This window comes from Podarcis filfolensis (genome assembly GCF_964270895.1).
Source record: "Podarcis filfolensis genome assembly, chromosome: 6".
In the NCBI taxonomy this organism is placed as follows: domain Eukaryota; kingdom Metazoa; phylum Chordata; class Lepidosauria; order Squamata; family Lacertidae; genus Podarcis; species Podarcis filfolensis.
Genome location: NC_139609.1, coordinates 67199460 through 67225374, shown reverse-complemented (window position 1 = coordinate 67225374; position 25915 = coordinate 67199460). Strand labels below are relative to the sequence as shown.

The 25915-nt window shown below is 43.3% G+C and overlaps 1 protein-coding gene across 16 annotated transcripts in view; it reads left to right on the top strand.

Annotated features, from left to right (window-relative positions):
• Positions 1 to 25915, top strand: part of NAV1 (neuron navigator 1) — a 268134-nt gene that overhangs the window by 159211 nt on the left and 83008 nt on the right. For all 16 annotated transcript variants that reach the window (XM_083617268.1, XM_083617271.1, XM_083617285.1 and 13 more), the window contains 2 exons: positions 745 to 847; positions 8020 to 8385. In XM_083617268.1, the coding sequence (XP_083473394.1) occupies positions 745 to 847; positions 8020 to 8385 (469 nt within the window). The remainder of the gene's footprint in view (positions 1 to 744; positions 848 to 8019; positions 8386 to 25915) is intronic.

Genomic DNA, 25915 nt, shown 5'->3' with positions numbered 1-25915 from the left:
GCGCTCCTGCAGAAGGCAATGGTAGCCACCAGCTTGGATGGCTTTAAAAGAAGATTAGACAAATGCATCGAGGAAAAGGTTAATAGTGACTGCTAGTTCCATACAATAAGCATTATGCTAGCCACAGGCTGTGACTACTGTGTAACAGCTTTTATGAAGTTTTAGTTGAAATATGCTTCTTTGGCATTTCCACCCATTAGTTCTAGTCCTGCTCTCTGGAACCTTCCAGAGAAGTTCCTCACAGTTTAAAATCCTTAGAGAAACATAGTGTAGAAGGGGATTTAAGGCAGCTGCAGGGAAATAAAAAACATGGAGAAATGGACAAAAGATGAGCAGCTTGGCCTAGTTTAGGAACAAGCTATTGATGTACTGGGGGGCTGGTTCCCAGCTGCCAGTCTGTGTTTTATAGACAGCTTTAACATTAGACACAGCTAGGTTTACTACCCCATACAATTATTTTCTGCAAGTTTGTGGTCCTTTGTTAAATTTAATTTCCTACGCAGGGCACAGACATATGCACATGCTGTCAACTCAGAGGGAAAGAGAAAAATGTACAAGTAGGGTGGGCAAATAGGGCACACATACCAAGGTTAATAGGAGTGTGGAGGTTGAGGTGGTAACAAGCAAACTGAGGGATGAAAGCTTTACAAGGTGTGGAGCCCATGCTTTCTGCAAGTCCATTGTGATGGTCATATTTTATTTTCTGTTATTCACTATGGAACTTCCATCCTTTTCTTCCAACAGATCCTGAATCCCAGAGAAAGAGGACAGTACAGAATGTGCTTGACTTGCGGCAGAACCTGGAGGAGACCATGTCCAGCTTGAGGGGCTCCCAAGTAACTCACAGGTGAGACCTCTGCTCCTAGATTCCCTTTACTCTTGACCACCAGGTTGATAGTTCCTACTTGGATGCATCGCAACAGTTCATCTGGCCACATTCCATATCGACCAATTCCTGCTAGGAAATCTTCATTTAAAGTCAGAAGATAGAGCATTGCTCATCTCATAACAAGTATGAGATGTTTCATAGCGTTGGACTAGGTAGTTTTGGGGTTTGTTTTTTTTAAGGTTGCTGTGGTTCACTGTCATATTTTGCCCACAGACTACCCTTGCTTGTGGACATTTGGCCAAAATGAGATGCTGTTGTGCAGTCATTTTAAATAGCTTGGTTCTGCTGTCTAACCTTGGACATCTTTGTTGTATTCTGTGATGTGACCATGCCTAGAGGGAGGTTAGGATGCACCAGGACTGCAGCAGCCAAAGCTTACCGCCCCAAGGGTGCCCCTTCCATACAGATACTCATTTTGGAGCTTGGAGGAGAAAGGGTTGTGTTTCTATTGATTTGGCCTGCACATTTATTTGCTGAAGCTTGGTTCCTTCCACACTAATTCCAATGGGAGACTTGGCAACCCAGTTACCGCGTTTTCCCCTCAAGTGGGGGTAGATAGTGGTCAACAGATTGAGGGTGAATACCAATAAGACTGAAGTACTTTTTCTGGGGGACAGGGGGTGGGCAGATGTGAGGGCTTCCCTGGTCCTGAATGGGGTAACTGTGCCCCTATTTGTTTATTGAACTTAGTGTGGGTATTCAAGGAAGAATGAATTTGCATTGTGGGATTCAACATCATGTGTGTGCTCCTTGCTTCAAAGGTTGCTTTTAAACACCTGTTTAGCATTAGTTAGATTAGTCCTGATTACACTTCCTGAGAAATTTGAATGGGGTGGTGCACATATCCAGAGAGAGGTGTAGCATCTTATTTCACAAAGTACGCCTGTCCCTTTAAGGGCAGCAATTGCATTAATGCCACGTGGTGGAATTGTCCCAGCAAAGCCTCAGTCCTGGACTTCCCTTTCCTCAGACCAGGGCACTGGCAGTGGCCTCTGTGTAATAAAACTTTCCCTTGGCTTTCCACTGTCCAAGTGAGCTAATGCAGTGACAGCAGCTTTTCAGACCTCCAGTGAGCAAACCACAGCAATGTTTTTGTGTGTATCTATATCATTGTAATTTGGCAGGAGAGAGAGAAGTTGGCTGGCAAGGTGAGCTCATTCCTCAAGCTGAGCACATGGAATTTGTGATCAGGCTGTCACTCAGCACAAGGGAAACAGGGACACTCCCCTTCTGCTTTTGGTCTCTGAGGTTCTAACTTTTGCTGGGATCCTAAAACTACATCCCTGAGTTTTGCCTAGGGAAGCTAACAAAGAGACTGTAGAGGATCTCTCATAAGAATAGTTAGTACGGAAAGGTGTGGGAAGACGTCTGGCAGTACAACCTCTGTTTCAGACAATGACACTTCAGCTAATTTCCCACAGAATCACCACATGGCTGTAACTTCCTGGTTTCCAACAGCCTGTGCTTGAACTTACTGAAAGCCACTTGGAAACACTTGCTGCTTTATGCTTAAATCCAAATATTAATGCTGCTTATCAGCTGTTTATAAATATTGTACTACACCAGCTGAATGCAAGGGAAGGTTGCTGTTCTTGAAACAACCACCCCACCCCCGCGCTGCTGCTCATCTTTCTCTCCCCGTCTTTTATCACCCTCCCCACAAAGATTTTGGTTGATGATGCACACTGCAGAACAAGAGTCTCCTGCTGCCTGCCTCACTCAATTCAGGCTGGGAGATGCCAGATGAACCCCACCCAGATGAGTCACTGCAGCATGGGGATCCAGCAAGGGAGGAATGCTGGTTTGCTTCCAGTTGATTTGCTTTGCTAAATGTGGAGATGTTGGATCAGGAGAGATTGCTTCATGGAAGGAATCCAAGGCATTAGTTATTCATAGAGGAAGGCTGGGCTTGGGAGAGCTGGGCTAGCCAAGATGCAAAGCAAGGTAAAAAAGCATAAGCTCCCCGGGAAACCGGGGGAGGGGGGAATGGGAGCTCAGAATGCACAGGGAACATAGGAACACAACCCACGTCATGGGAGGTGTCTGTGTGTACATATGACCACATGTTTCTGCAAAAGAAGGTTAAGGGGCTGCATTTGAGCCCATGCCCACCAGGCACCTGCTCTTTCATTCATTATCTTTTACCTGCACTTTATCCAGTGTGCTCAGAGCATATAGCAACTCTGAGAGTTAGGTTAGGCTGATCACAATGAGCGTTATGGTTGAAGTAGGATTTGAACCTTGGTTTTGTGGCCTTAAATTCTAGCCACTATACCCAATGACCAGAAGACTAGTTCTGAACATCCAGTGATCACCCATTGCCCCAGGTTCAATGTATACCTTTTATGCTTTCCCCAGCTGATTTCACTACTTTGAGCTCTCTTGTCTCAGACCCGGGACATTTGATGCTCCAGATATTGTTGGGCTCCCTCAGTCCTAGTCCGATGTTGCTGGACTCCAACTCTTACCAGTCCTGGCCAGCATGGCCTATGGTCATAGGTTACAGGAACTGGAGTCCCAACAACATCAAAAAAGCCTCAGACTCCCCATCTCAGCCTTAAGGTATAATAATGTACTGGGCTCTGCCCATCTGTCTCTGCTTAAGTGGAATCTTTGCCGCCTAACTGTCAGGTGGAGTGGACAGACTGTCAGGTGGAGTGGTCCTATATCACTTTAGCCTATTTTGACATTGTTACGTGAATATAATGAACACATGTAGGAGAGGCAGGTTCCATCCATTGATGCATGGTCATTAGAATGCCTGAACAGAACCCCATGCATATCGCTCTATTAATGGGGTCTCTTTTAATGAATTCCTGTAGAGTGGAACTTGCTGTTTGATGCCACCTTCTCCCTCCTCCCTTTCCTCTATGTTTGTTATAGTGACTGAAAAGGGCCCATGCATCTTCTCTTAGTTTGACGGTTTTGTGGCTTGCTGTTTAATGCAGCCACTATAATGTTGTTTTTTCTAGCATAATGAACTGTTAGGACTTGAGTATTATTGTATTGGTTGCTGGAATGGTTTATTTTGTCACATAGTTTTGGTTCTTTGTTCATTTTTGAAATGAACTTGGATTATGGATTATGGAATAACGTACACACACACACACACACACACCTGGTGTGAATCAATGTTGAATGTGGTACCTACAGAAAACAATATTTATTTCTTTATTAAATTTGTATACTGCCCTTCCCTACAATTTCGTCTTTGTTCTCACTGAGGTGGTATACCTGTAGAAAGCTGTAGGTTTTTTTAAAAGAACCCAGGTTTAATCACTTCTTGTTCGGTATTTCTCTTGGCAGAAATCTCTGCCTAAAAACTTGTTGTTAGTGTAAGCCAGTCCTAAAGTAAGAATACAATATAGCATTATTTGTAGGTTGGAATCATTGGGGAAGCAAATTAAACAAAGCAAAACAAGACAAATGTGTGTGTGTGTGTACAATGCATAAAATAGCACATTGCATTGAGCTATGATCTGCCACACCCATGCTTTCACCAAAAGATTAAACCATAAAATAGAAGAATATAGCCTGCGATCAGAACTAAATCATAGGGTGCCAAAAGTGAGCAAAGATCACAGGGACTTATAGAGTAATGATTATATTTGGCAAGATAACACACAGATGATTCAGTCTTGACCTGTCCTCCACCTCTAGTATTGACATGCTTGCAGGGCTAGATCCCATCCACTCAAAGACTGGGTTAGAGCAACACATTCAGCAAAACTAGATGGTGGAGTTCTTCCTGGATTGTACCAGTTCACACTGCAGATTGTGGCAAGGGTCATGTTTTAGATATTTCCTTCTGTAAATAACTAGCATTTCCTGCCAACATTTCTACCTGAGAACCCAGAGAGCCTCTGCCAGTCGCATACCCTCCACACATTGCTGACTGGTTCTGTTGGGAGTTGGAGTCTAACAACATCTGGCGGGCACCTTGTTGGCTAACCCTGAAACAAACAATTCTGGGGTAGACTAGTAGTATAAGGAAACTTTCTTTGTTCCTAATTTGACTCCTAGTGTAAATAGGTTGATATTTTGTTTTCTTAGTGTATTAATAGCTTTTTTTTGTTATGATCATTTTAAGTCATAGTAAGAACTGCCAGCCATTTGGTGAACACAATTTTATTTTGGAAGTAGCAAATGATGGTGGATCTGGTAGCTTCCTTGATTAGGCTTCTTAAACAATGGCACCCTGTTGCATATAAAATCTCTGTTACTAGAATTAACTTCCTCTTTCAGAGCCTTGTTCTTCAAAGCAGCTGCTATTTGAGGATCTGCAATCAGCACTAGTGCAACAGCAGCCAAATTTAACCCACTTCTTATTAATGCTGTGGGTCCCATACACTCCTCTTTATGCCGCACTGCTAAAAGTAGCCACTCCAGGTTGCAGTGGTGGGATTCTGTTACTGAGAGTTGGAGCTTGCTGCCTGATCATCAGGTCTGGAGTTCTTGAAAAGCAACATGTTAATGTAAATCTTCAGGCTGGGAGGAGTGTTGCATACTGTGTGCTGTTTACACCTCTGCCAGCAGGAGGCACTCGGTGATGATGGAAGTTCTTCAGATCTACCAGCCACAGTAATGTAATACTTTTGTTCAGACCAAATAAAATGTGGCAAAGTAGCTAGCAAGCTTTTGAGTTCTCCGGAACCCTTCTACGGGCTGAATGTTAAGCAAAAGAGAAGCGAAGGAATTAAGAAGAGAAGCTGGGCATGACGAGTTTGCAACAGTCTCAAGATGCGTGCAGAAAGCATTTTGCAGGCTTAATTAGATTGGAGTGTGCAATATTTATTAATAAATTATCATAGGTACAAAACACGTTTTTGGCTGCACCAAGGACTATTTGGGCTGAGAAACTGCAATGGCTGGCTGCCCCCCCCCCCTTTTAAGGCAGCAGCTACTCAGATCGGCCTCTGGGACTAAGCAAATCACAAGTGTCCCTTTGGAGGCAGAGAATACAAGTCTGAAGAAATGTAGCACATTTTATTTTAACAAAGCTGGAGATTAATTTTAGGTGATTCACTAGATAAAGAGGCAGTAGAGGTCAAATTGGATTGGATTGCCTCATGGCTAGAGGGGATGTATGCTCCAAAAGTGGAGCCCACCTTGGAGAGGGGGGGGGGGAGTCAGCTTCATCCAGTTTTAGAATCTCTTTCCTGGGCACCTACGTTTGGTATTCTGCAAAACACTCTACCATTTCCCCATGTTCCAGATCAAAGTGTAGGGGCATTTCCCTCTTGGGATGGCCTGGAAGGTGTTCTAAGCATAATATTGGCAGGTTTCCCCACCAAATTAAGAAGGCAATAAAATTTTTTCTTTAAAAAACACACACCCCACATTTAATTTCAGTTTAATACAACGTTTGTGCATCAGTGTAATTATTGAAACCATGTCTGCAGGGCTTTGTAGGCTGAGCTCCATCTCTCCCGGAGCTGTGAATCCATTCCAGAGATGGTTTTAATCATCGCTTTGTATTTGATGTCCAGTAACTGCTTTTATTGAATCTAAATGAAAGGCATGCCTGGAGCTGGGGCATCAGCAAGGGCCATTAACTCTCATGCTTGCCTTTATTTGTAATGGAAACACAACACCCTTCACTGCTGTGTTGAAAAAAACCCTTCACGTTCCTTACACACTGGTTTCCAGGTCTGCCTTTCAGATCACAGTGGGTAGGGTGGGGTGAGGGAGGGAGGGAAACTTGAATTCTGAACTTGCTGGGTACTTCTTTCGGGGAAGGACCATAACTCAGTGGCAGACTATCTGCTTTGCATGCAGAAGGAACTAGGTTCAATCCCTGGCATCTCCAGATGGGAATGTCGCCTGTGTGAAAACCTGGAGAGCAGCTGCCAGTTAGTATAGTACAGAATAATACCAAGGTGGATGGACCAGTGGTCTGACTTGATATAAATCACCTACCTGTGTTTCCATGTTCTGTAATGCAAAGCTGTAATGCTGTTATCCAGCTGGATCAGGTGAACATGTGCCCCCCCCCAACTGTATTTTAACCTTTGCTTGATAGTCACACAAGCGCGCATTGAAAGACAGTAGTGTGACACTCAGTTCACACACAATGGATTTGAATCAAAAAGTTATTGGCTAGTAGGGAAACTTGAGTGGAGAACTGGCACCATTCAGGTGGCACTATCCAGGAGCTCACACGACCAAATTTCACACCGCACTTCCATTGCAATCCTACAGTGGTGAGAGAAGCTATGCTTATCTGGAATTCTTCCTTCCTATGCACCTAACTAAAAGTACTTGAGCTCGGTCCTCCGCTGTAGCTGGCAACCTGTTAGAGAATGAGGGCAAGTAAGACCAATAATGCGGAGCGAGGGACTCACCTGCTGCTGAGGGCCTGAAGAGCCTTGCCTGCCTCCTTCCATCTGGGCAGAGAGGGCTCCGTTTTTGTGTTTTAAATAAATTGCTTTTATTTTTTATCTATGTCATTTTAAATTGTAATTGATATTAATGCTGTATTCTTAGTTTTAGATTTTATGATTTATGTGGAAATTGTTTTCCATTTGGCTGTGTACTTTTTGATGTGTTTTATTTATTGCTTATGACTTTTGTTACATTGGTAATTATGTAAATCTTGTTATGTTGTAAGCCGCCTTGAGCATTAACTATGGAAAGGCGGCATACAAATAAAATGATGATGATGATGATGATGATGATGGTTGCCTGTACAGTGGTACCTCAGGTTAAGTACTTAATTCGTTCTGGAGGTCCGTTCTTAACCTGAAACTGTTCTTAACCTGAAGCACCACTTTAGCTAATGGGGCCTCCTGCTGCTGCCACGCCGCCGGAGCACAATTTCTGTTCTCATCCTGAAGCAAAGTTCTTAACCCGAAGTACTATTTCTGGGTTAGTGTAGTCTGTAACCTGAAGCGTATGTTACCTGAAGCGTATGTAACCTGAAGTACCACTGTACTTTCTCAGCACCCACATTCAGCCTAGTGCAGTGCTCAGTCTGTGCTCCTGCCTGACTATCCAGTCTTAACCAAGACTTAAAATTTTGAGTGCATCTTTGTTACAGGTGTTCTGGTTTTCAGGAGTGCCCTGACAGAATCTGCCCACCTTCTTCCACTTCTCGCCCTCAGACATTTCTCTCTGCTCTATTCCTGCAGCTCGCTGGAGATGACGTGTTATGACAGTGACGAAGCCAACCCCCGCAGCGTCTCCAGCCTGTCCAACCGCTCCTCTCCCCTCTCCTGGCGCTATGGTCAGTCCAGCCCCCGCCTGCAGGCTGGAGATGCCCCTTCAGTGGGTGGGGGATGCCGCTCGGAAGGCACTCCCAGCTGGTACATGCACGGGGAGCGAGCTCATTATTCCCACACCATGCCCATGCGCAGCCCCAGCAAGCTCAGCCACATTTCCCGCCTGGAGCTTGTGGAGTCGCTTGATGCTGATGACGTCGATCTCAAATCTGGGTACATGAGTGACAGTGACTTAATGGGCAAGACCATGACTGAGGATGATGATATCACCACAGGGTGAGTACCGCTGGGGTGCATCAAACATTCAACTCAAGAGTTGATTGCTTAACATCAGACGTAGACTGTAGGAGGTTCCATGACCAGCCTCAACTGAAGCATCTGTATCAAGCTAAGAATTTGCTTGTTTGCCCAACTGATCTTACCTTAAGTATTCCTCTGCCTTAGCAAAACCGCTTCTGTGATTCTCCCCTCCCCCAGCTTCCTGAATATTCATAATGGTTGCCATTATGATAAATAGTCATAACTTAACAAACCACTTGTGGCAGATAGCAAGTTTAAAAACTGACAAGACAGTGTATCCAACTAAGTCGCTGGAGAGAACAACGTATTATTTGTCGGCTGGAGGCATGACATACAGCGCTTCTGCAAAGCAAATACCCACTCCTTGCTTGTGACAAAACCTGCTTCTACAAAACAAATATTTGTTGCTGCCTTGAGGCGAGCTAATTCTGTTTTACAGAGGGATGAAATGGGATGGGTATCTGGCTTAAAGTAGATACTTACATTTAATATAAGCAGGCTCTGGCCAGAATTTTCAATCTTTGCTTGCTGTGAAGGAATTCTGTAGTGGGGGAAAGACAGAGACAGAGAGCAAGTTGGTTGGCTGGTAGGGCTAATGGCAGAGGATGTGCTCAAGATGAATAGATAGCTAGTTAATGGGGAGAAATGAATAGCTGGAAGTTCTGTTTGTAGTGACATCCAAAGTAGATTACAGAAATGATCTCTTCTGTCCTGGATTTGTTACCTCTCGTTTCAACACAGCTGTTTCACATGCAAGTCAGTAACTGATTTCTGGTATACACAATAGCTCTGGATATACCTCTTTAAAGCGTATTTTCCAGACAGGGAATCAGATAAGGAAAGAACATAGAATTTGACTAATAACTACCTCTTGATGGGAAAGGTCTTGCTCAATATGATGATCTTGCTTGTTGTGTTTGTGCCAATTCATCCAGCTGCGTGGAGTCCATTGAACTGATAGAATGTTTCCAGTCACCACCACCCTATTCCGACCCTAAACACTTTATTTGAAATGAGATTGACTTCTGTACAGTGTTTTAAGACTTGATTTCCCACTAGTTAGCTCTGCTGCTGCGCACAGAGCTGCCCTTGATAAGCAGCGCAGAATGGGTTGCTCGGCTTTCTTGGGAATATTTCTTCACATTGTTCTAAAGCGTAGAACTGATCAAGCAGCAGCAACTGCTTCTTTCTAACTGAAAGTCAGGTATTTTCTACTGACATGAAACCGGCTTGTGCAGCATGAACATGTAGGGTTGCTAAATCATAAGTTGGTGATCTTGCCTTTACCTTCCAAATTCTGAGACGGAAGAAGAGCAGACGCTGCAACTCGAGCCCACTGTTTTATCAGTTCTCTCCCCTTGCACCGCTGACCTACCTATTCCCACTTCTTAAGAGTATTATGGAGGAGAATGTACAAAGGCGCAGGGTGAAAGAATGAGAAGGGAGGTGATGCGGTTGCATCCTCTCTTGCCGTCTCTTGAAGGAAGGATCTCCAGGTTGTGATCTGGCAGCTGCATCCACATGGACCTTCTATAAGGAAGTACTGTATATGCACACGCCGATTGTAACTTTTCCATGCAACTTGCCCCATGTTAATAGGACACAAGCTACATCTGAAAAGTAGCAGCAGCAGCAACAACAACAACCCAGAACCTTATAGAAATCCTTTGCCAACAATGCAAAGCTAAGCTCTTTAATAATGTTTTTCTACACCATGGCTTATCAGTATGCTGCTCTCATTATTTTTTTTATGGAGAGAACCTCAAAGATCTGAGCCTTTCATTTATTTATCTCTCATATTTCTTGGTGAGTTGGGCCTGGCATCCCACCAAGGACACTTTAATTTACATATCTTTTTAAGAAAGCACGCCCCAAAAAGTGCAAGTAGATTAATAGGTACTGCTCCGGTGGGAAGGTAAATGCTGTTTCCATTTGCTGCTCAGGTGTCGGTGTCCCTTTACCTTTTTAACCTGGGTAAAACTGGCCCACACTAGGGTCTGAGATAAGCAAACACAAAGGGGGGATGTGTGCATTTTCACCCAGTATAATGACAGAAACTGAGTCGGGTTCCAGGCTGGAGTGGCTTGTTGGATAGCTCAGAAACAATAATACCATGGCTACCTGACCAATCCAGAATGGATCTGGAAAATTAACTTCTTTTAGAAAGGCTATAGTTAAATGCTTAAGTGGTTATTTCTAAAACATGCCCTAGGTCACCAGAGACCTCCTGGGTATTTGACATGTTGATTGCAGCTTAGGAGCACTGATAAGTGAAGTTATGCTAAGTCTGGATGTGTACAGTACCACAAAGGGGTCATTGCATCCCTTGTTTTCTGTGAATTTGTAAATGTGACATTGGTTGCCCCATTGTTGTATTCTTGTTAGTTTGAATATTATACCCTGAATTGTTAGGTTGTTTGGAAATGAAGGGCGTTTTGCCTTGTTTTCTTTTAGCTTCTCACCCCCTGCTGCTTGAGAGAGATGGAAATTCACAGAGTGAGATATTATGTCATGCGTTTTCCATTTATCATTGGAAGGGTTTTAAAAGTCCCAGAGCTCCATTGAGGGGAAGGGGTGTAGACCTGGGCCTAAAAATACTCGCTTGTCATGGAAAGCTACGCTACAGAGTCCTTGTTAATTCCACAGCTCTGGTCTGCAGATGTGTAATCGTGACAAGCCCCAAGTCCATCTGTGAGGCCTCTTAACATTGCTATTACTGGAGTATTAAAACAATGGAGCTTACTGCTAACAGGATGGATCTGAGCGGAGCAAGATACTGTGGGGCTGGGGTAGCAGAATCCATATGAGTAAATAAAAGGACTGTTTCTTATCAGGTAAAAAGTAGCCTCAGTTTAGGATTGCTATCTTTTTTTTTGGTCCTAATTTTGGTCTCCCAACAACAACCAGATATATGCAAGTTTAAGCAAGTGAAGTTTCCCCCATCCATGCTAGGAAAAGCCTCATGCATGTTAGGTGTTGAAGACATATCCTTTACACCTTGGCCTGATTCTCACATCACTTTAACCCTTAGTTAAATTAAACTCTGGTTTAAATGCAGCACATGCATGTGAGCGCTTAGTTTCTCCTCTCCTCCTGTTGTTGCCTATTGCATGCTGGGAAATAAGCCATGGTCTGGTGTAGCATGCATCTCGACTTGGGCTCGTGATTTGTTTTTCTTCATACAAACCATGAACAATAAGTAACCAAGATTTGTTAATGGCTTACTGCTTGTGGTTTGTTGCTGGGGGGGAACCATGAGCCTGGGTTTCATGTAATACTAGGCTCTAGAGTCCAGACCATGGCTTAGCTTCCAGCAAGGCACCTGAGATTTCAGCACTCAGATTTAAACCTTAGTTTCATTTAATTTTGGCTTCAAGTGAAGTACTGTTGGCGGAGCTGGTTAAAATGCTGGACCCATTTCTTTTCCAAAGGATTCCTGATAGAAAATGAGGGCGCTAGTAATTCTGTTTAATCAGGCCCTATAATATAAGAATTTGAGCTTACATTAGGCTTGGTGGTTTGCTCACACAGGTATACTATTTGACTTCTCAGCACTTGATGACAGGTGGATGAATATGTGAACAGGCTGTGTTGAAAAAGCATTGTGTCCAAGAGAAATACTGTGTGATAGATTTGTGGTGATACATGCAAGTCACTGCTTGACACTGAAATGATCCAGTGATAAACATAGATGGGTCTGCCAGTGTTAGAGCTGTGCAAATGTTAGAACCAGTGCCACTGCCAGGCTATGTTATGCGCAGGTGGAGGCATTTGGATTTCAGGCTTCCGTGAATATGCTTCCCCCCTCTCGAAATCAACCTTACACAAACTGTTCTGGCATGTTTTCCCTCTGCTTCTCCCTATATTCTGTCCCGTAAAAATCTATCCCCCTCTCTCTTTCCTTCCTCCTCCTCGTCTTTCACCTCCCAAGCTTGGCCAAGTGCCAGAATCCTAGCATATTGGAGGTTTCCTGTTTCAGTGCAAGAGAAAATAAATAACTCCTGGTGTTTGATTTTGTCCCAATATAAAGGAGGGTGTTTGGCTTGTTGCACGACAGCTTGAAGCAAGCGAAACCCCAGCTGTTTGAGGGCTCTGGTGACAAAACCGCAAATCTTAGCAGGTGACGTGGGAGCCAGCCTAGCGGGCAGTGTCAGTCTTTGCTGTGTGTGGGCGTCTCTCTCCTTTTCTCTTCCGCCTCTCCCAAGTGGCCAGATAAAGAAGCCCTGCTATTATAATGCACAGCCCATGCTCCGTGTGGGTGGGAGTGCCACAGGGAGGCATCCACTGGGAGTTTTATATGACACAGCCTGCCAAATCAACACTTCAAAACTATAAGGGCTACCTTAAAAAAAAATTGTATTTTTTTATCAGTATGTATAATACTTCTATGGGGGTGTGATCTTATAAACCAAGGGCACTGCTGGTATGGTCTGTGGCTTTGCTGTGTTCTGAATTAAGGGGCACTCCCTTCAAATAAAGGACATTGGTAACCCCAATTGTGGGCCTTTCCTTCTCAGAGAGATGCTGGGGAATAGCACTGGCATAATGGCTCTGCTTCTGTCTTGCCTGTGGGTCTGTCACAGCCTGATTGCCTAATCGCTTGCAAGGGAGCTGTCTCATTGCCCTGTGGGAAAGTGCAGGCGAGAAAGCTCTCCACTGCCATCCCCCCCCCCCCGCCTGCTCATTTTCTGATAATGAACATGAGCTGTGATTGTGGGGTGGGAAGCAATCCTACAGGCCCGTTTCCAAGTCACAGGAGAGCCCAGAAGAAGCTGTTCGGCAGTGGAACAGACTCCCTCGAGAGGTGGTGGACTCTCCTTCCCTGGATGTTTTAAAGCAGAGATTGGATAGTCATTTGTCATGTATGACCTAGATTCCTGTATTTCAAGGGGTTGAACTAGATGACCTTGGGGGTCCCTTTCAATTCTACAATTCTATGAGACTATGACTTCTAAGGTTTTCAGGTCCTGATCACCTGAAGGTTCCTGTACTTGAGAGTCTTACTCTTGGTCCTCAGCAGCCATAAGCATCAGACAAGCCTATAAAATCATTGTTGTTGCTTTTTAAAACATTAGTGCTGATGACCACATCCAAATGGCGGTTTCCTCTACTCTTGGCTTTATGATCCCAGTTTACATGTGGAGTGGGGAAGTATCCTTGAAAAAGCAGGCTTGTTCCTCCCCTCCACCTCTAAACACCCCAGTTTCGTCAGCACCAAGGAGCTAGCTGTGCAGACTGGCTAGAATCCACAAATGTACATGCACAAAACTGGATGCACAGTCAGAATATTGCTTGTTCTTTTTACCCTGGCTATACCTACTGCTATAAAAATAACTCACTTTAAAACTGAAGAGTGGTTTGCATCCCATTTTAATTTCCCAACAATCTTGGGTGGGATTCACCTAACTAGCCATATCAGAGGGAGCCCTGCGGAAGCCCTGCAACAAGGCTTTCTTCTCCCACTGCATCCTGTACCCCAGAAATTGGTGTGTGTGAGAGAGAGAAAGAGAGAAAGAGAGAAAGAGAGAAAGAGAGAAAGAGAGAGAGAGAGAGAGAGAGAGAGAGAGAGAGAGAGAACGAGAACCCCTCAGAACAGTGCATGGAGAACAGTTCCATTTGGTAAGCTGTAAGTCTTGTGCAGACAAACAATTGGAACAGCATGATGTTGAATTCCACCCCTTGTCTGTAGAGTTGGTTGATTGTAACTGGCCCCAAATTGCCAAGTGAACTTCATTCATGTCTGAGCAGAGATTTGAATCCAAGCCTTCCATTTCTTCCCATGAATATACCATCAAGTATACAGTGCGAATGTTGGATGGCTTCTCATAGGGATCTCATTGTAGGATATAAAGTTAGCATTATTTAGCTGATAACTCTCTTTATGACATCCCCACATAGCTGTGTGACATCTCTCTAACACCTTCTTAACCAGGAGGGTATTTGTATGTCCATATATGGGGCAAAGAGCAGTTTCTTCTGGGCAAGTTTCTTGCATGGACAAGTGATTTTTTTCTTTTCTGTGAACCGCCCTGAGACCTCCAGGTATAGGGTGGTATATTATTATTAATAATAATAATAATTGGCAACTTTTTACATATTTTTGAACATTATGACTTTGCATATGAAACTACATTGGAAAAAGTGTGTGGGAGTCCATACTATTTTTGGTAAACCTTTAGGAAATACGAATATCCCATCCTGGCTCTCAACACTGAAATGTATTGCTTTAAAGCAATATTTCCTTTTTGGAGTGACGTATTTCTCAGATTTTTTTTTTTAAGAAAGGAAAAAAGATTATGGAAACATAGTGTTTTTTATACCATTAAAATAAAAATAAGCAATTTAAGAATAATACCTATCTACCTTAATAGCCAAAGGACGCCGGTGGTGCTGTTGTCTAAACCACAGAGCCTTGCCGATCAGAAGGTCGGCGGTTCGAATCCCCACAACAGGGTGAGCTCCTGTTGCTCGGTCCCAGTGCCTGCCCACCTAGCAGTTCGAAAGCATGTCAAAGTGCAAGTAGATAAATAGGTACCACTCCGGCGGGAAGGTAAACACTGTTTCCATGCGCTGCTCTGGATCGCCAGAAGCGACTTAGTCATGCTGGTCACATGACCCGGAAACTGTCTGCGGACAAACGCCAGCTCCCTCGGGCAGTAAAGCGAGATGAGCGCCACAACCCCAGAGTCGTCCACGACTGGACCTAACGGTCAGGGGTCCCTTTACCTTTACCTTAATAGTCTAACATTTCAAAGCTGTGCAGGTATTTTGGACAATTCTCATAAATTCTTTATGCTGACAGAATGATTTCATATTTCCACGTTTTTATCATTAATCACTGCAATCACTCCTGTAGCAGCAGGCAAATCCTGGACAGTAATCCACTCAGAGGGAAGGTCCCCAATCTCTTCCAGCCGCTTTCAGGGTGTGTGTATTGTTTTGTTTTTTAAAACAATCAAGCAGTATAGAAATTTAATGAAATAATTAAATAAATAAAATCCTTAGCAGAGCCTCTGCTGCAGATGCTCATAAAGGCGCACAGCAAATAATCAAACTTGCTCCCCTGTCACCGCCCCCCTCCAGTTGAGCCGAGCAGAATACATCCCTTTCTGTTAAGAAACTGCAATCTTTACTAAGCGCAGTGTTCACTATCTGCCCTTAGCAACTAATGACAGAAAAAACACAATACTACTGGAACTGAAGCCAGAAAAGGGAGCTGTTGGGAATACTAGTGAACTACTGTTCCATGTGCTGGTTGCACTGTTTTCCTGGGAAGCCAGTAAGTTCTGCTGAGTAAGAAGATAAAGATGCTTTTGGCCACTTCCTGGATAGAACTCTTGTGGATAGTAGGAAGGAGGTGGTTAAACAAAGGAAGGGGCTGTGTAAAGCTTTTCCTCCTTATTTCTTATGTGTGGCAATTGCCTCCTCACCTCCACCCCATCCCTCTTTTTGGTGCTTTTATTTATTGTGCAACTGTAATGGATTAAAAGGAAAGAACGATCCAAACCAGATATTGCAAACAGAATGAAAGGAGAAAGAATGCAGGGAACTACAAGCTGCTGAGTGTTCCTTTAATTCAAACCAACATAAAGAAATGATCTGATGCCAAGCAAGCACAAGTGTCTCATTAACGAACCCTGTAAAAATGAACTTTGCTTTGCTATTAAAATGTGTTTCCGTGTAAATATAAACTTTGGCCTGGCGTGCAAATGGCTTTTGTTCTGACCCCGCTCCCCTGCAAAGGGTTACAACCCACTGGTTGAATAATGGAATGGATAGGCCAGTCTAGCTCCATAATGTTTCCTTCTTGCATCAGTCCCCATTCCATCCCATTTTCACATAAATGTGCATTTTTTTTAAAAAAACCACACCATTAAACCATAATTCCCGCTCCATGCCTTGCCAGGAAATTGCTGCCCTTCCATAACCATGCCCCTGATAGTGATGGCATGCTGTTTTCATGCTCTGTTTTCAATCTGTACTAAGCAGCTAATGACAACTTTTAAAAAGAAAAAATGTAAAAGGCAGTCTACTTTCAGACCAACGTGCAGATCTTAGTTGGGATGGGGGAAAGTGAATTCCAAGGAGGTACTCATCTGATCCATAAAGAAGGGGGCATAGCCTTTGCCTTGTATGAAGAAGGTCCCAGGTTCAATCCTCAGCCCCTCTAGGTACGACTGGGGGACACCTGTGATTGAACCCCTGGAGAGCCAATGGTAGTCAGTACTTGATGGACCCATGGTCTGACTTGGCGTAAGGTAGCCAATGTTTCCATGACCCACCACAGGTGAGTTTGTCTCAGAATAACCCCCCCCCCCCGAATTCTTCCTGCGTCCCTAGTTAGAACCAATGCTTTAGGGCAGCATATTGGCAGCGTACAGTTGTTTAATAAGGCTTATTTATTTTGCTCAATATGAGTTCTAATATTTCTCCCCAAATAATTCAGATGGCTGACAACAGTTGCAAACTGTTTCCCGTTTTGGTCCCATCTTTTCTCCATAGAATTCAAGGAGGGCATGTGCATGGTCCTGACCCCAACCCTATCTGAGAGTTGGTGACTGATCAAAGGTCTGAGCCAATATTTCAACCTTGCTCTCCCTGGTCCTTTTGATGCCCCAAGTTGAATATTGACTGTACACTTCATACTTATACTGTTGTACTCGTTTTTTGGGAATGATAGTTTTTGTCGTCTCCTGTTCCCTGATTCTGGAGGTATGATCTAACTTTGAGACTGTAGCCTCAACTCCATATTTCCAACACCATATTTTGAGAACTACTGGACATTGCCTAATTGCTGCAGTGGTTGTAAATGCTGGTCCAGAAGAATCCGGTAAAGACTTTAGGACTGATAGAAAGGTTTTGGTTTAATTTGTATGATTTTCTGTGCCATATGGACTAGGGGTCCAAGTGTATGCACACATGCATTCATTCACACACACACACACACACACACACACTCACACACTCATTCCGATAGCATTAATTGAACAACCTCATATGAGATAGGCACTGAGCTGCTTGGACAGACTGCAATTCCTTGGCAGGTGCCAGAATGAGAGGGTAGCTACAGGAGGCAATTCGGTGAGTGGCAGATTTAATGGGCCTGCCCTGCAGTTAATAGCTGAGCCTGACACTTTTTTTTCCAGGACAATTTACAGGCAGCAATTTCCTGTGAGTTCATAATTGAATGAGCTGCAAGGCAGAAGGGCCATTGGGGACTTTAAAAGACATTTGCACTTGCTGTAGAGCGAGCAGGTGAGTTATTTGCTAACTGCAACCTTTTTCTTGTTGCAGATCTTAAAGTAGAAAAAGCTCCTGGCAGGCATGGGTTACCTGACACAGTGCTGTCCTGACATTTGGGGCACTTGCCACAGAGGCAGAAATTCCATTGTTTCTTTTCACAGGGATAAGCCCCTTGAAATATATTTTGATCTGTACACTCTGCCCCATAGCTTAGAAACTGGGACCATATCTCAAAGAGTCTTACCACTGCATCTTTGGAGGAGGGCAGTCTTTTGTCCAGTTGAGACTTGACGAATACTTTCAACACTATCCCTCTTAGATTTGTGTTTTTGATACTAAAAGTGTAGGATGAGATTGTGCCAACCTTGTGCAGGATCATGTCAGCTATTCTGGGGAAAGCTGACTGGCGAACTGCCCAGCCTGATTGCTCTATTTGCATGAGTTGCAAAAGAAGAAGAAGCTGTGATTGCTTTGCAGATGCTCAGAGAGGGAGGGATGAGCAAAGGCTCGTTTCCATGGTAGCAAAGCATAGTTGTTTCTCAGCAGACATGCTAAGGATGCTCCAGGAATCTGCAGTTGGCATTATGTGGCGAGTGGTTTATTTCGTGTGCTCTGTGCTTGCTCTGTTTTTAGAACTCTTGGTTTCATTGTGATCAGTTTGCCTTGCCATAGGAAACAAGCTTTGGAGAATGCAGTCAGATTTCACATCCAGCTTGCATGCGTTCAGATTTGTTCCAACAGTCTTCCCTTTCCATTGCTTTTTTCCCCTTTCCCCCTCTCTGCTCTAAAATGGCATTAGTATGGCTTCAGGGAATAATAAGGGTTTGAACATAAATGAGTAAGGGCAGTGTGCATAAAGTGCAACCTTTGTGTAATCCAGGAGACAGAGACTTTATGCTAAAGAGATTCCTTTTCCTCTTTGGTGGCTGCACGGGTTCTTCTGGCATGTTTGCAACATGTTACTCTGGGAGTGCCGAAAATGTGTCAAGCATCAGGGTGATTTCAAAGAATTTTCCCAGGGGAAAAGGCCCTCCCTCTTGAAAAGAGTCCAGCTGCCCTGCTATGTTGTGAAAAGCTACAGTAATGTGGGCTTGCTGAGTCACACTGTGCTTAAGGTTTAATTCTAGAATTCTGCACAGTAGCAGAACATACTGTACACATGCTTTAAATGCAGTCTATATTTATATGCGCTGAGAACATTGTGTATAATATAAAACACAAGCCTTTATCTCTCTTAGTTCATGCAGGTTGATGTTTTATTAGTAAAAAGCAAAGGAAGTCATGTTGGTCCATAAGGAAAAGAATCACAGAATTCTTATTATTAATAATATTATTGTTTATTCAATCTATTATCAGCCCTTCACCATAAGGACAATTCACAACAATTTAAAATACAGTATGAAAATATAGCATGGGGTACATAGGAAGCTGCCTTATACCAAGTCAGACCATTGGTCCATCTAGCTCAGCATAGTTGATGCTGATTGGCTGTAGCTTTCCAAGGTTTCAGACTGGGGACATGCCAGCCCAGCCTGGAGATGTCAGATATTGAACCTGCGACTCTCTGCATGCAAATCATGTGCTGTACCACTGAGCTACAACCATACCTGACTTGGATTTAAGCCAGTTAAAATGAACTTACTTGTAAATAGTGTCATTTAAATTAATAGGATGTACTTCTAGGAAAGCACAGTTATGATTGCAAATATGTCTTAGACCGGGGTGGGAGTATGCAGACATTCGCAACCTGGCACAAAATACCGAGCAAGCTTTTGGGTTCTCTAGAACTCATCAGATTTGATACAGTAGTATATTAGTAGCTTGCTTCTCTTTATCTGTTATTTCTGGTAAGCAGTTGTCAAGTGCTCCAGTGTATTCTATCTTTGTGAAAGAAGCCTTTATTTGAGCACGAAACAGCCAAAGAGGAGTCCCAGAGTGTCTTATATACAGTCAAGAGTGGCAGTCTCTTTCTGCAGGTTTACAATCTAAAAAACAAAACAAACCACAACACACAAGGGAAAAGGGACAAGGAGGGAAGAGGAAAATAAAAACCAAAATCCAGACACCAATTTCTAAACAGCTGTTCCTATATTGACCAGCTGGCACAGTTCAGGGGCAAGAGGGTGCTTAATGGAGCTGGGCCTGCAGCAAAGCTGATTAACGGAGCCCTGTTTTCTATCTCTCCCACTGAGACAGTCTGATGGAATAGCTGCACCCACATGAGGGCAAGTGTTTTTGTATCAGAACACAAAAGACTTTGTCCCATATTTCTCGATTGCATGGCATTTGCATCCCACTTGTGCCAGGTAATCATTAAGCTATTTGAGGGCACAATCCTAACCCAAGATCTTCCGGGATGAGTGAGTTGGGATGTTGCGGATCTGTGGCTCAGCTGGGCTACACTAGTGTAGGTCCCAATGACAGTTCAGCCCAAGATACGCTGACAGTATGTATATAGCTTTAATTCTAATCAGTGTTTGATTGTATCTTAATGATTAGTTTTTCTGTGTTTTTAGTAGTTCCTGCTTTTATCTGTAAGCCGCCTTGAGTCCTGTCAGGAAAAAAAATGCAGGAAATAAATACTCTCCAGAGAGAAAGCATCTCTAAAAAGCTATGGCTTTGTATGAAGCAGTGCTAAGTAACAAAAAAGCATCTCTTCAGCCTCATCTCTTCAGCAAGCAGAAACTGTGGCAGTAGAGCTGCACTACTGGTGTTAGAGTGGATTTATGACCTTGCATTTTTGTTATGCCTGTTACGCAACAAAAATGCAGGATCGTAGATCTACTCCTAACATGTAAGCCTTATGTGGGGGGCAGGCACCATGCCCTCAGTTTGTTCTCACTAGGGAAAATCTTGGGGCTGCCTTGGTCTCTTCCTTTAGGGTCCGCATCTGCAGTTTATGGCTGTTGATTGCATGTTGGTGAGATCCTCCTAAAGTGTCTCCCCTGCTAGAAGAAAACAGTAAAAATCGACTTCCTAAGCAGACACATGACTTCAACAGGCTGCCGCCTTTTCATTTGTTCTTCCTGGTGGTGTTCATGTTGCTGTTTTTAAGCTGCTGACCCAGCAACAAACTAAAGACCTTCTGGTTTTTATTGTTCTGCTGGTTGTGGGGATGTTAATCCAGGGGGGTGATGATGTACAGCGGTGGATTATGTCTTTAGATTTAAGATGTGAAATGCTAATAATGTGTTTCAAGGGGAGAGAGAACGTACTGCTTCAGTTGCAGTGACTCATGATGCTGAATGTTCTTCCCTGAATCTAGGGGGAACAGATCCAGCTCTGCTCTGCAGCTGTTGTTGCTGGAGTTCCTGTTGAACACAGTGGGTTTCTTCTTCTCAAAAAATGAAAAACAAATTGAAAAGGAACTCCAGCAACATTGATTGCCAAGCAGAATCATAATAAGGGAGGGGCAAATAAACCCCATCGCCCAAGCTGCCAGACTTTTCAGCCACCATCTCTCCCTGAGCCCAAATTGCTATGGGCATCTGCGCCAAATGCCTTGCATTATCAGAACATTGCTGCACATGGCTTGGCTGACAACTTGCTGGTCGGCAAAGTAGCCCTGTGCAAATTCTAAAATTCCTGCTTTCAGATACAGATGATGTAGCATGATACAGTGGTACCTCAGGTTAAGAACTTAATTTGTTCTGGAGGTCCGTTCTTAACCTGAAGCACCACTTTAGCTAATGGGGCCTCCTGCTGCTGCCGCGCCGCTGCTGCGCGATTTCTGTTCTCATCCTGAAGCAAAGTTCTTAACCCAAGGTACTATTTCTGAGTTAGTAACCCGAGGTACTACTGTAGTTGGTCTCTCTCTGGTTCACTGCTATCATATCACTGGCTTCAGCTCAATGCTTCCCTTTGCAGAAGGGAAGAGAGGAACTTCATGGGATATGTGGTGCCAGTGAAGGTGATGCTTGAGAGTGGAGAGGCTGTGCATAGGAGATGTAGGGCAAGGTTGCAGAGGACAGACTGACCACTGTGGCAGGTCAGTGCTGGATCCAATTTGGGTGGGGCCTTGGCCAAGACACTCTCAGTGGGCTTTCCACCTCTCTTTTTCTGTGGGCTCCAATCCCTCAGCAGGCCTAGGTCCTCCTTGCTACTATTGTTACCGTGTGCTGCTCTTCATCACTGTTTCATGACAATTACAAAGCCTGTAAAGACAACCTGGGGTTATGCACACATTTCTGCAAATGTTCTGCAAGTCTTTGAGGCAGGAAAACCAGATCTGCAGCAGGGGGAAGAGGCATAGTGTTTGTGTAAGGGAGTGGCAGGCCTCAAAGTAATTTTCAGTTTTATATAAAGCCAACCTTTTTTTTAAATGCCTCCAGTGCTATTTATCTTATCTCTGGTGGCATCTTGTTGTCCATGTGAAGTCCAGAGTCCTGTTTTAACATTAAAAGGCACGGGGAGGAACAGAGAGAAGGGAGAAGTTATTTTTCCTTGAGATACACCTTGTGGTTTATAGATGTGAAAATCAGTGCAAGGAATGGCCACCAGCTTGTGCTTCAGTCTGCAATCTGAAGACAACTGCCTCAGGGACCCATGAGTGCAGCAAAAGTCCAAAGGCCTGCTCTGTTTGTGAAATGCCTGTATTTGTCCATCACATCCATGTGGTTCAACATGATTAGCTGGTACATGAGCAATCCTGGTGCTGAATGCAGGTATTGGTTTCTTTTGCCTCCTTCAGAGTACTCCTTTTGCATCCATGTGGGAGATATCCTGTTAACAGAAAACTTTTTCTTCCTGCTTGCAGATTTTCCTCACTACATTGTGTGTGTGTGCGTTTTCTCTCCTTAAACTCAGAATAATCACATTAGATGCATAGCTCCTCTTGCGGTTAGAAGTTTGATGTTTGCCAACTCCTACCCAGATATTCAAAGGGGAGGGGGGCGCCTTAATTCTTTTCTGAATAAACTAAGAAACAAACCATTTGTGTGGTCTTTGATAGGCTCGCTCCAATTCAGCAGTAATTTCCAGGCAACTCAGCATCAGTTCTGCCCGTGTCATTTTATTCATTAACATTCTCCAGATCATATGAACAGCTACTCAAGCTGCCTCCCTCTGTGGATGTTGTGAGTGAAATTTCTGAAAGGGCTGTGGGAAAAGCAGTCGTAATAGCAGCAGCAGCAGCAGCACTAGCTGAGGGAAGGAATACTTTAAAAACACATTTAAAACCTTTTTTTCCTGATGCTTCAGCACTGACACTGTGATGACAGGGTTATTGGTGTGTGCACTATTTTGGAGATTGTGCCAATTCTACATAGATTATTGTAAGCAGCATCTTGTGTGACCGGCACTCTTAAGTTTTCTTTTCTGTAGTCCTTTCTGGAAAAGGGGTGGGGAGTGAAGTTATTGCTCTTAAAATACTGGGTGATTAAGGCTGTGAGCCTATACACACTGACCTGGGAGTAAGCCTTATTAACAACAATGGGACTTACTTTTGACTGTGTCCATGTAATGGCTTGCACTGTGAATTGTTTTGAGAGAGAAAATGAGATTGCACTTGTATTTGTTGTTGTTATATGCTCTGAGGGACTTAACCAAGGTGATCAATCATCTGAATTCCATTCCCTGGCTTCTCAAGTTCACTGTCATAGGATTTCAAGAACATCCCTTCCCCTAAGATGAATCCCGAAGGGAACGTGGTGATGAATTTACAAGATCTTCTGGGCAGCCTAAGGAGATGGATTAAATGCATGGCCAATTAAGTCAGTAGTCTTTTTATAACCAGGAAACATGCGCGCGCGCGCACACACACACACACACACACATGGCATAAGAATCAATAGTCTGGCTTCTCTCAGCAAAGCCTAGGGTAATCTGCACTTCAAAGGGAGCCAGAGACCCGGAATTACCCAGTCATGGCAAGATCTTAGTAAAATTTGCAGCGTGACGCTAGAGTGTAATGCACTCTTATCAGGAGAACTATAGGAAGGCAATGGCAAAGAACTGTCATGGCATCCAGCCTTTCTCTCCAACTCATAAAAGGTTCGGCATATGCATGCAGAAAGAAAGTTCTGCTTTCCTGTATGAAATCCTCCTCACCCCTATAAAAATGCCCCCGGTGCATTTTTCGTCTCATAAAAACTCTAGAGTGCCTTAAATGTAGAGATTGCCACAGAGCCCTTGCCTCAAGTAAGAAGTAGAAGCTTTTTAACTGTTCTTAACTTCTAAAAAGGAAGTTTTAATTGTGTTCCGTTCTTGATGTGTTTGCTGCCCTGGGCTCCTTCGGGAGGAAGTTATTAAATAAATTTATTATTTAATAATAACATTTATTAAATAAATAACTCAACTGGCAGAGAGATCCTTGACTTTGGGAAGTCAGTGGTTAGGACTTCCTGTTACTAAAAAAAAAGCAGCTGGAAGAGGGTGTGGTGAGTATCTTGACTGCAATACATCGGGAGAAAGGTGCTTGGAGGTTGTGATGGGCTGGATGTGGGACAATTCATTGGAACTGAATTCTGAAAAGACAGAGGTGTTATATGTCTCCAACTTCTTGTGTGCAGAAGTTGGGGAGATGGTCTGATCTGGGTGGGATCCACCCTCTGGAAAGAGCAGGCCCACAACTTAGGATACTCCTGGATCCAACATTGCGATTGGAGGAAGGGCTCAGGTGGCCTTGGCTGCTATGAGTGTCTGTTTCCAGCTCTTAGCCACCTATGGGTCTTTTTGGACAGATATGATTTGGGTATCGTACTCCGCTCTGGTTAACTTTCAGACTGGATTGTTGCAACATGCTTTCATTGGGCTGCATTTGAAGACCTCATGGTGAAGGGTGTGTAAAAATACTACTACTACTACAATTAAATTATTCATTCTTTTGAGCTGCCCTCTCCTCCTGAAAGAGTCATCAATGAGAATTCTAACAGGTTCTTGTCTTACATGTCTCTACGTGCGTAAAATGATTAGGTGTGCTATTTATGACTACACAAGTCTCTGACATTTCCTGGTAACAAAGGGTTGGATAAGTTGAGAGAGTTTGCTAATAGGGTTTAATTGTTCCTGGGTTCCTTCCTAGATATGCAACTTAAAGCAGAGTTAAGTGGGTTAGGATGAGGAATGCATTAAAAAAAAAACCATATTACAATAAAGTAGTAATTATATATAGCATATATGTATGTAAACCAAATGTGTTTTGAGACAAATATCTACATTAGTGGTGTAAAGCATGGCTGGGTTATTTATTTATATATTCTAAACATTCTTAGCTTTAAATGTTTTTTTTTTAAAAAAAAAGCAACACAGAGCTGTTTATAGTTAGGGTTTTTAATAAAAAATGGTGAAAACCTTCGTATCAAATTGCATTTAGCTCATGTTAAGATATACTGTATGGGATTTGGCCTAATACGGAATTATTATTGGCATGTTTGCATATAGGATAATTTGTTGTAATAAAGAATTGTTATTTTTATTTACACATTCTCCGTTAAGTTTGCTATTGCTTGTAAAGTGTTACTGTTAAGGTTTGCACCTTGGTTGTGTGAATTTCTTTGTAGATAACACAGATCTTGTTGTATTTCCACATACTAAATGGTCCTTACAATTCCATGCACCAGATCTTTTAATTAAATGCATTTTTGACATTATGATTATTCTGCTGGGGAGATTCTCAGATATCTTTAAGAAAAGCAAACCAGCAAACGAAGCTTGTCCAGGGAAAGATTACAAAAGCCATTAATGCCCCCCCCCGCTTTCTATTGTGCCAAGCATCCCCCAAAAACGGTCGCAAATCTGTTCCTTTGAGAAGTGTGGGACTCCTCCCAACTTTAAAAAAAAAAACACTTTTGAGTTAATTAAAATTTCTCACATCTAAGACATCACCGTGTGTTGCAGGCAAAGTACAAAGGCAGTAAAGAGATGGCCAGGCAGAGGTAGAAGGGCAAAACCAGCTCTGCTTATAAGATACCCAAGTCCCAGCACTGATATAATATTTTTGTCCATGCAATTTATTATACAATGTAAACTGAAGCTGTTCAGTCTTCTCCTCTCAGACTTGGACTGCTTTTCGAACAGAAACTAAGTAACCACACCCATTCCCGAAGTGCTTTGTACAGCTCAGTTGTGTATTAAATCCATATTAACTAGCTGTTAATGCATGCAGTGCAAGCAGTCTTGTGAATTATGGTGATGGGTTTGTCTTCCCAAAATATCTCATTGAACTGCTCCAAATTTGGAATTCTCTTTCTCTCCTGGATGAAAAGCAGCTTCTCCCACCCCCACGCTGATCTCTCCCTTGCAGTGCCTGGGTCATGTTTGCTTA